The 10,701-nt window shown below is 45.0% G+C and overlaps 1 protein-coding gene across 4 annotated transcripts; it reads left to right on the plus strand.

Moving 5' to 3' along the window:
• The first annotated feature begins 1,251 nt into the window (after positions 1-1,251).
• Positions 1,252-8,710, plus strand: RBM4 (RNA binding motif protein 4). 4 transcript variants are annotated; one of them, XR_002176850.3, is made up of 5 exons: positions 1,252-1,385; positions 2,364-2,787; positions 5,930-6,617; positions 6,811-7,041; positions 8,295-8,710. XR_002176850.3 is itself a non-coding variant. In XM_019937550.3 (4 exons), the coding sequence occupies exons 2-3, from the start codon at positions 2,376-2,378 to the stop codon at positions 6,607-6,609; spliced, it is 1,092 nt and encodes a 363-aa protein (XP_019793109.1). In that variant the 5' UTR covers positions 1,252-1,385; positions 2,364-2,375; the 3' UTR covers positions 6,610-6,617; positions 8,295-8,710. The 4 variants fall into 4 exon arrangements, 2 of the variants coding, with proteins under 2 accessions (XP_019793109.1, XP_019793110.1); XR_002176851.3 differs by having other exon boundaries at positions 6,977-7,041; XM_019937550.3 differs by lacking the exon at positions 6,811-7,041.
• Positions 8,711-10,701: the final 1,991 nt, after the last annotated feature.

A 10,701-nucleotide genomic window follows, 5' to 3' on the forward strand; every position in this document is an offset into this window, starting at 1 on the left:
TTTGGGGGGGCTGCTTTGAACGGTAGTGTGTTCTGCTTTTGTCATCTTCACTTCCTGATGATCCCTTTCCTCACTGCTTTTATCATGTTTTAAGTTCTTCCATCCCCCTTTTTAAACTCCCTCTTCAAAAGCTGCCTTGCTTGTTCAGTGAATTATGGGATTATGTGAAGAAGCCAAAGGATGATAAAAAAAATGTGAGGAGGGAAGCCGGACCCTCTGGAGAATGCTGTTTTGATTGTATTTTGCTTATAGCTGGTTGTGACTTAGGCTCTTCCCTCTAAGGTCGGTTCTAGGAGTTTAAACCTACAGCTCTGGCTGTGATGGCGCCCAATAAAATAAAACAAAAAACTTTGCTGCTCTAGTTTTTTTCTCAGGGCGGGGTGGGGGTGTATGCGCAATCTCCACGGTCACACAGAGAACCCTTTTCTTCATCTTGGACCCCGGGAGGCTGGTTCCTCCAAGGAACTTGTCTCTTCGGCGCCTCCTGAGAAATGCAGCCGTCAACCGAGCCGACGTCGGGGCCTTTATACCCTAATTGAAGCTGAGCCCATTAACCGTTTTCAGAGTTCCTTTCACCACCTATGAAAGTAGTTTCAATGTGGGGGTAGCTCCGGGACTCCCAGGGCGCCAGTGCGGATTCTTGGCCAAAGGAGGAGGTTGGTTTCTTCAGGTGGGAAGCTTTGCTATTTTTCTTACCTGGCTTCTGGGTCTGCGTAAGCTACCGCCCGCAGCACCCTGGCTGCGAGGGGGATGGCGTTTGGGAGATTAGAGGGAGAAATGTGGAGTAGAAGGCAAAATGGAGCGCACGTGGAGTGGCGAAATGTGGAAGCTTAACAAAGTTACGCCGTGAAGCTGAAGACCGCCACACCGGATCCCTAGCTCGCTCCGCCTAATGGCGGGCGGAACCCCGCCAGCGAAGCCCACGTTGGTAGTTCCTCCCTCACGCCGACCTTCCATCCAATCAGTGACCTCGGTTTGTCGAGAGAGGTGCTCATTGGCTTTCGTATAGACTCTGTGGGGTTACTGACGTTTCCACCTCTTCCAGGCCTCAGGTAATTGGCGTTCGTGGTAACCAATCAGGAAGAGGATCTACGGGAACGCCTGCCTTTTATTTTATTGAACGGCCAATCCGGTGGTAGGTTCACCTCCCCCTCTCTACCCAGAGTCACTGCTGCAGCCGCCGCCATTTTAGCGTTTTGTCAGAAGCGTCCGCGCCGCGAGGAAGAGCCCTTGCTGCTTTTCGTGCGGGTGAGAGACTCCGAGCCCCTTCACTGTCTTTTTTTTGCCCTGTTAAATCTCACGACTTGGGCTTTAGGGGTATCCTAGGGTGGTCCTGGCCTCCGCACTCGTCACTGAGAGCCGACCTCGGTGCTCGGCGTTGCGCGGTAAGCCTCAAGCAGCCCTTCCCCCACGACCTCCCCCGAGAATACCTTGCTTTTTTTTCCCCACCTTGCCCTCTATCCGACTTTGCTCGGCTTACTGCCTCGAGGCTTTTACCGAGATAACCGCTTTTCCGTTAGACTTAGGAATTACAACCCCGTTTCGAAAATTTTTGAAGCCCCGAGACACTCGTCTGGCCGTTGAGGCTCAAGGCCCCTTCTCTGGCCATGCATTTCTCCAATTCTCCAGGAGCTCGTAGGACGGCACCCCGAGAGAGGCGTTCCCCGCTCCAGCACTTCCTGTACTCTCCGAACGCCTCGCTATCCAGCTTAAGTCACGGGTTCACTGCTTCCAAAGGAAACCCTAAAATGTAGCTATTATAAGGTCCTTTTTTCAGGAAATGGCTAATTCGGTTACGAGAGGAAGAGCCAGTTCATAATTTCAGTCTGTCCAGCCAGCCAAGTAGTTAGACCTTTGTTTTCTGACTGTCTCTTTTTGTTTTTGGCGGCGGAGCCGCCGCGTGGCTTGCGGGATATTAGTTCCCCGACCAGGGATTGAACCCGGGCCCTCAGCAGTGAAAGCGTGGAGTCCTAACCGGACCTCCAGGGAATTTGCTGTCTATTTAGTAGGTAGAAAGCCCAGTACCCCTAGGGCTGCATTTATGCCCCGCTTTCATTTGCGTTTCCGTTTGAAACTATTCAGCTCTTACCAAACCCTTTGTCTGTGTCTGCTAAGGATCTGTGTCACAGATGCTTTCTCCTTTCTGTAGGTTCTATAGCTGGAATTGTAGCGGGCCTCCTTATTCCTACTTCCCTTTGATTATTATCTGGGGGTGTGCGTGTGCGTGTGGGGCGTCTGAGAGGGGGGAAAACTGGAAATATTTGCCAGACCCAAAGGAGATGGCAGTATTGATTTTTTTTTTTTTTTTTTAACTGACATGGGCCTGAGGTCTTTTGTTAGAAATTTCATTTTTTTTCGCCCAGGCTGTGTCCGAGATGGTGAAGCTGTTCATTGGAAACCTGCCCCGGGAGGCCACAGAGCAGGAGATCCGCTCACTCTTCGAGCAGTATGGGAAGGTGCTGGAGTGTGACATCATTAAGAACTACGGCTTTGTGCACATAGAGGACAAGACGGCGGCCGAGGATGCCATACGCAACCTGCACCACTACAAGCTGCACGGGGTGAACATCAACGTGGAAGCCAGCAAGAATAAGAGCAAAACATCCACAAAGTTGCATGTAGGCAACATCAGTCCTACTTGTACCAACAAGGAGCTTCGGGCCAAGTTTGAGGAGTATGGTCCAGTCATCGAATGTGACATCGTGAAAGATTATGCCTTTGTACACATGGAGCGGGCAGAGGATGCAGTGGAGGCCATCAGGGGCCTTGACAACACAGAGTTTCAAGGTGAACCACCCTCTTTGGGAAGAGGGCTGAACACAAGGTTTTGTGTAGAAAATAGGCTGGATAGGAGGGGTCTGGGATAGAGAGAGAGATACAGCTGTTGGTTGGCTGATTGTGAGGATTAAGTGTGGGTGATGGGCTTAAATGGAGAATGCATGGGATTTAGAGGCTTTACCTTAGGCAAATCAAGTTTGGGAGAAGAACCACTTGGCATTAGTTTGGAACCCCTAGGCTTTTTTGCCTATTAGTGCAGAAATCCCTTCCTCTGAAGATTTATTCAGTTTTGTCTTTTTTGCGGGGTGGGGGGGTAGTAGAGCACCTAACAGTGTTTCACTCTGAAATTTATTGCCTCAGCACCCCATGTGTTATTTTGTATGTGGAAGGACCTGGCAAAAGCTGGCTTAAGCCACATGTTTAGGAGCAAAATATCTGTGAAGCTCCCCCACCTCATCCCAATTCATGGCTTCTCAGTAAATATAATTTGTCGTTAAACAAGTCTTGAGAGAACTAGTGTCTTTAAATTGTTATAGCTCTTACCGCTTTTCTGTTACGCTTGCACCAAGAGGTTCGGTTTGGAGGACGAGGACACTCTAGAACTGAAGGCTAATTTCAGGAGTTTCTGAGGAGAAGGTATTGGGATTTGGGGGGCGATAATGGCAAAGCCGTTTCACTGGTTTGAGGAGTGAGCTCTAACATCCTTGGTGATTAGAGTACTTAGATGGGTGTTAACCTTGGAGCCTTGACTAGATTAATAGTGTGCCTGGAAGGCAGCATGAATGATGCTGTGGATAGACATTTTGTTTTCTTGGTTTAAGATGTAAGCTCCTGTGGCAAGGGTGGCAGTTGTGAAGGGGGTGGTAACCATGGTGAGTTGCTAACTCTACTCTTCGTCCACCCATTTTGGGTTCCCAGTGTCAAAGCCAGAAAAGAGCCTTTCCCCTTCAGTGTAACTACTTCTAAATTATGGAGTATTCCCACAACTCCTTGTTAACATTTTTAATCTATATTCCAACTTTTTTCAGCCCGAACAAGGTAGTAGCTGCTGCTTCTCCTGAGCACTCCTCTTGTTAAGAGTCATTTCGGCTATCTTTGATGTTTACTTAAATTGGACCTTCTTAGACCTGGAAGTCTGATCATCATTTCTTCCAAGTTAATGGTGCCCTGTGTTATGGGTATTGCTGTGCATTATTAAAGAAAAATGTCACAGGTCTCTCAGGTCTGGTTTTCCATTTTTAATTGGTAAGTTGAGAATTATTTTGTGTCAACAACTTAATTGGGAGGAAAGGCTGCTCTGGTGGAGGGTTTATGATATCTAATTTTTGGATACTCTTCTACACTTTAACCAAGTCATAGAAGAGGTGGTGGTGTCTCCTTGTAACAGTTAACACATGTAAGGGAAGGGTATTGTGAACTGATACAGGACACATCATACTTAGAGCATAACTGTTGGTATCTGAAGTCTAGGCTCTCTGAGGTTTAGTTGTTTTTGCTCTGTTTTCCTTACTGTTAGTCATTCTCTTTAGCATTGTCTAGTACAGTTCTGTATGTACATAGAGTAGCAGTATTTATTATGATGGTCTTTTTCCCTTTCAGTTTCTCAGTGTTGGGGATATTCTTTTTATTGTTTGCCCATTTAAGGAACATCCATTTTAGATATTTTTAAAGACTTAGCTGCTTTTTCTGACTTTGCAATTTTTTCTGGCAAATCTTTAGGTCAGGACATTTATTAATGACCTTTCTGTCTTGAAGAGACATGGTTGGTTCCTCGGTTGCCCTTATTTTCTCTGGTTTTGTTAGGTGCCAAAGTGGCCACTTGGACAAATAATGAGGGACATGGGTTAGCACTTAAAGCACTTAAGTACTTAATTGTACATCTTAGCTTTTCACTGGCAGCCTACACTTATCAGATAAAATGTTTGAACTGGGACTTTTTTTTTTGATATTTTGGTCCTTCCCTTTTCCCTTTTTTAGTCTTCTAGAACCTAACTTTAATTTTGTAGGTGAAATTGTATATTTACCATTTTCTATAACGTTACTTGAGTAGATGACCTATCTGTTAACTCCCCTGGTTCTAAGCATTCACTTCTTCGCCATCTGCATGCTTGGGTGCATGATAGCCATTTGTATTGGAAAGGTTTTGCTGGAGTTTTGCTTACATTAAAATGGTAGATCATGTTAGGTGGAAACTGCTCCTGTGAAAAGGTTTAAAATTTAAACTTTCTCATTTCCAGAATACAAATTGTAATTTTCAGCAAAAACTAGTATCAAGTGCATGTTCTTAGGATCTTAGATCTCTAGAGGAGAAAAAGTACTTTAATCTTGCGCTAACATGAACAGTTTGATACACTAACATTATTGGTCATTCTCCACTTTTTTCATCCCCTCTTTTCTTCCACATTTTTCATAATACTCTTTCTGAAAATTCAGGCATCTTGTGAACTGCCTGACCTGTTTTGTTTGACCCCCTGTTATAAGGGGTCACTAAATATTGTAAAGGATCCCTGTTAGAATGAATATCAGAACTAACAATTTAAAGGACCCAGTTTAGGGGGAAGGCAGTCCTTCAACTCGTATTTCACCCCTCTTCCCCCATTCATGAGTGTTTTTCCCAAAAGTCTTGAAACTTGCCTACCGCACTCAGCCACGGATCAAGTCTGGATTACTGTCAATGGTAACTTTAGAGTCCTACTCTATTCTCTTTGATTTTGGGGCGGTATGGGGGACTGGCCTTTGCATTCTCCTGCTTACTGAATTCAGGAGTCTTAATAGTGAAGATTGGAGGTGTCAGAATGTTGTGGAGCACTATTATTGTGGTTTCTTTTGACATTGGGCCACCGTTCAGAGTAGTTTTTGTCCACAGTTACTTGGCAAAGGATGAAATGCCTATTTTTGAGCTAGAGTAGTTTCTTTCTTAAGCGTTAAACTGGTGTTAGAGCTGAAACATTTCTTCCTTTAATTGATCTTTGCCTGAAATCAGGTCATTATACTGAATATATACTGGACCTTTTAAAAATATCTTAAAAATGGCAATGAATCCTGCATTAGAGTTGTCTAGGTAAAGCCATTGCTATGACCAGTGTCTGGGGTAGGGGCTGGGGCTATGACTAAGAGTGATAGCAACCCTTCTTGCGTCTGTTTCTTCAAGGCAAACGAATGCACGTGCAGTTGTCCACCAGCCGGCTTAGGACTGCGCCCGGGATGGGAGACCAGAGCGGCTGCTATCGGTGCGGGAAAGAGGGGCACTGGTCCAAAGAGTGTCCGGTAGATCGTTCGGGCCGAGTGGCAGACTTTACCGAGCAATATAATGAGCAATATGGAGCAGTGCGTACACCTTACGCCATGAGCTATGGGGATTCATTGTATTACAACAACGCGTACGGAGCGCTCGATGCCTACTACAAGCGCTGCCGTGCTGCCCGGTCCTATGAGGCAGTGGCTGCTGCAGCTGCCTCTGCGTATAATTACGCAGAGCAGACCCTGTCCCAGCTGCCACAAGTCCAGAATACAGCCATGGCCAGTCACCTCACCTCCACCTCTCTCGATCCCTACGATAGACACCTGTTGCCGACTTCAGGAGCTGCTGCTGCTACAGCTGCTGCTGCTGCAGCAGCCGCTGCTGCTGTTACTGCAGCTTCCACTTCATATTACGGGCGCGATCGGAGCCCCCTGCGTCGCGGCCCAGTCCCCACTGTTGGAGAGGGCTACGGTTACGGGCATGAGAGTGAGTTGTCCCAAGCTTCGGCGGCCGCGCGGAATTCCCTGTACGACATGGCCCGGTATGAGCGGGAGCAGTATGCGGATCGGGCGCGGTATTCAGCCTTTTAAAGCTTGAGGTGAGAGCGGTGGGGTGTCCCTTGTTCTGGTTTTGCCATCCCTCCTGCAGCCTAAAGGCTCCAGTTAGGCTGCCCTGCTTGCTTGCTTTTGCAGGGTTAGGGTAAGGTTGCTAATGGTTCAGAGGATAGGGAGAAGTCCTAACTACTTTGTGAAATATATAAACATCCTTATCCCTCATGGCTGTTTTTCCAGGGCTCCTAGTCCTGGGAGTCAATCTGATTCCATTTGTGCCTGGAAAAGCAAACAGTGGTGTGATGAATCTTGGGTCACACCTGTGTGCTGTAATTGAACCAAACCTGGAAACCAGACATTCAGACCCAGGTGTGCCGTTTCTCAGAGCCTTCGTTGAAATTCCTAGGTGTGTGACATTACTAAGGTCTGCAAGGTTCCTGTTCTGCTTCATGCTGTGTGAAAGGTCTGATGGTAAGTTGGGGCAGAGAGGAGTAGAAAAAGATATCTTTCAACTTATAAAGTTGATTTCAGCAAGGAGTCTGGGGCATAGACTCAAATTCAACTTCTCTGGTCAGTTCACATTCATTCCCTGAGCTGAATAGAATGCCTACCCCATTGCTTTATCTTTGAATCTGTCCTGTAAGAGCCCATTTACTTTGTTCAGTTTTGTTTTTAAACTGTCCCCACGGTATTAGATTTGACATTCTCTCCACTTCTTTAAGGTACATAATAACGTAAATATGTACGCACCCTGTTAATTCTACTCTTCTTCAGTAATATTGAAATCCAAGGTTGGGAGCTTTGCCTTAAGCACGTCACTCCCTTCATCTTCCCACCAGCTATGAGCATTTAACACTCTTCAACCACCAGCTCTACCTTGAGTCCTCTGGCTTTTTCCTATACATTTTGAGCCTCATGATCCATTTGGCTCTACTTGAGTGTATTCTCTTCTGATGCTTGCCAGCTTTGGGCTCTAGGTGTTTGAGACTGCTGTTGTATTAAAGGGTATTTCACAACACCCTTTGTCTTGAGTAGCTCCCATTGTGTCCCAGACATTACCATTGATCTGTAATCCTGTAGTAACAGGGTGGGTGATACTGTCATCTTTTCCATTAGGGCAGAAGGTATGTGACTTGCCCAGGGTTATTGGATAGGAGATCACTGATAGGGCTGGAGAAGAAACTTGAGTGACCTGATGTGTAGCTTACACATGCCCTCCAGTACGTTCTTTTATTTTCTTCCCTAGTCAGAGTTGGACGCCCTCAGGTGTTACAGCTTGTTCAGTTAATGCCACTTTTTCCTAGACCTTAAACTTGTAACTCCAAGATTCAAACATAGTTTTTACTGTGGAGAGCTAAGAGCTAATTGGAACCTTTCCCTTTTTCCTGCTCTCCAGTGACAGTTTGTAAATGTGGAATTGCCTTCTCTGAGGAATGCTAATGTGCTAACATCAAGAGAAATGCAATGTCTGTCTACTCTCGTGAAAGAAAATTTGCTATTTCGTTTAGAGAAAGGCTAGTCTGGGATTGCTTGAGCCTTCCCAGTTACTGTCTGGCCTTCAAGCTCTTTTCACTTTTAGAGATTATTATTATACTATGGATGGATACAAGTAAACTTAAAAGGAGTGTCAAGTTACCGTACTTTGTAAAGATGTTCTTTGAAGTGTAAGTGGGAAAGCCCTTGTGAGCTTTGCTGTAAAGCCCCTGTATTGTGCTCTCTTTCAGGTGGGATGTGTGTGGGCTGAAATTCCGAGCTGCGGTTGTGCATGAGAATACACCCTTCGTGGTACCCCATCTCCGGGACGTTCTCAGCTCTGTGCGTTCAGTCCCCCAGGAACCGTGGACCTTAATTTACCTTGTTAAGTTCAGACCACCTCTTCTTTCCTCTCTCCTGCCCATTTCCGTGTTCTTTCTGTCCTTCAATACTTCTGTAGCTTCCCATCATGTTCTGTTCTCCCAGCAGGTCTCATTGTGTGCAGAAACTGGTGGGGGTTGTACTGTATCCCCACCTCCTGCTTCCAGTGGGTGTTGTGAGAGTGTCACTGCTCCTGAGTCTTTTTGACCTAAAGGCTTATGGCAGGTAGACACATAGCGTTGGATCACTTTTTTCTTTCCGGTGAAATAAATGGTTTTTCAACTTAGGGAATGTGTGCTTTGAGAGAGTTCTTACTTGGGCTTGTGTCTGGATTCTTTATTTGTCTCTGGAAGAGAAGGGGAGGGTATAAAGTTTGACATTCAGTTCTGGGTGAACATCACTGCAGTTGTTTTCCTTATTGTAGATAGGATTTATAAGTGCCAAAGGTAAAAGAGGACTTATATAGAAGAACCCAGGTAGGCAGGCTTATTCCATTAAAGACTTTCTGTCTCTCATACACCTTTGTTATAAAACCATCAACTTACTAGGAGTTTTGAGATGTGGGACTTTCCCCTGCTTGAGAAACAATTGTCACCTACCCCTTACTACTAACATTCCAACCACCCAGTCAATCAGTACATCTAGTTTGACTTACTTTCCAAGGAAGAGGTCTAGAATAAGGAAGGGTTTGAGGGAACAGGAGGTCAGCTTTCACTTCATGCCATGTGGAAAATTAAGTTGTGGCTCCAACAGCATTCTGCTATTTTCCTAGGCCAGTAAGCAACACCTTTTGATGGCTTTCACCATCTATTTGTACAGTTCTGCCAAAATCCAAAGAATTCCTCAGTGGCCCCACTAGTACCTCATTTCCTTTAGAATGATAGCCATAGAAGAAGGGCCCAGAAGTGAGCTTTAGATGATTTAACAAGGATGGGGGGTGAGTACAAGGAAGACCCACTGCTTCTTAGTTCCATGCTTTTATCAAAACAGACTGTCTTGCAGATGTTTTTTGTCTGTACCTTCTTGCTCCAGTTTTAATATATATAGTGGGGTTCTGTCTGGTTAGGGCATTTCCCAGCATCATTCAACAAATACTCAGCACCTACTGTATGCTGGGCCTTATGCTTTTAGGAAAGGTGGGTTGTGGTAATGGGAGGTAAGAAAAAGCAGCTGGTTTTTAGTTGGGTAGTCTCTCATATTTTCCTACTTAATGTTTCTAATTCATAGATGGCTGAGATGGGGATAACAGTACAACTTGTAATTTATTGGATATTTGTTCTCTGAAACCCTGTGAGAGACGTTTTGTGTGTTAATCTCCCAGCCACCATTTTACTGAATATGGAAGTTGTCTTTGGTGAGAGGTCAAGTGGTAAAGACAACAGTTCTGGGAAAACTGTTGGAGTTGGGATTAGGGGTGGGAAGAGTTATTGGCTCCTACAGATAAGAAGTGATCAACAAAGAAGATTATGACTAATATCTAGGCTAGGTCCTTGTATTTGTCTTTATCTTCCCTGGCGGGCTTGGTTTTCTGCCACTGCCACTTAGAGGGTTTTCCTGCTTTGGTTCCTTTTTTCCGCCAAAGATGGACCCATTACTGATCAGCACTGATGAACATACCCCTTGGTCCGATGGGTGGGGTTGGCAAGTTTCAAAAGATGGGCACTAGCAGTGTTCACTGATTCAACAAATAAAAATTTTCAGTGATACTCTGCAAGGTACTGTTTTAGGTCTAGATCTGGAGCTTATATTCTAAGAGAGGGAGACTACATAATGTCAAGTAGAGCATTTAGATGGGAATGGTCAATGAAGGTGGTGACGTGTCACAGTGGATTAAATATGGGAGTAATATATTTTTGCATGATAAAGCATTCTTTCTCCCTCTGAGAGCATGATCTCCCTGTAACAGACAACCTGAGTTTTTCATGACTGCCAGAATCTGGGCTGGTTTAATGCTGTATTCCTACTATAGTGTTGGGGTTTTTTGTCTTTTTTTTTTTAAATTACTGTTGAAAGGAAAAACACTGTTAAGAACAGTGGAAAAGTAGTTCTAAAACTTTAAAAAGGTGTTTTGAAATGATTGAATTCGCTATTTCAACATTACATTTTGTGAAATTATTTTTGTGTGTATTTCCAATCCAATGTATCTCGAGTTGAGGCCACGTAGTCTGCCCTGTGTCATTGACAAAGTTATACTGCTAACGCTTAGCCTCAGGAGTTGTACAGTAGGTTTTTAAGAGTGATGCTTTAATACACTAGCTTTCTGTAGCCTTCCACTTT

The sequence above is a fragment of the Tursiops truncatus genome, chromosome 8 (assembly GCF_011762595.2).
Source record: "Tursiops truncatus isolate mTurTru1 chromosome 8, mTurTru1.mat.Y, whole genome shotgun sequence".
In the NCBI taxonomy this organism is placed as follows: domain Eukaryota; kingdom Metazoa; phylum Chordata; class Mammalia; order Artiodactyla; family Delphinidae; genus Tursiops; species Tursiops truncatus.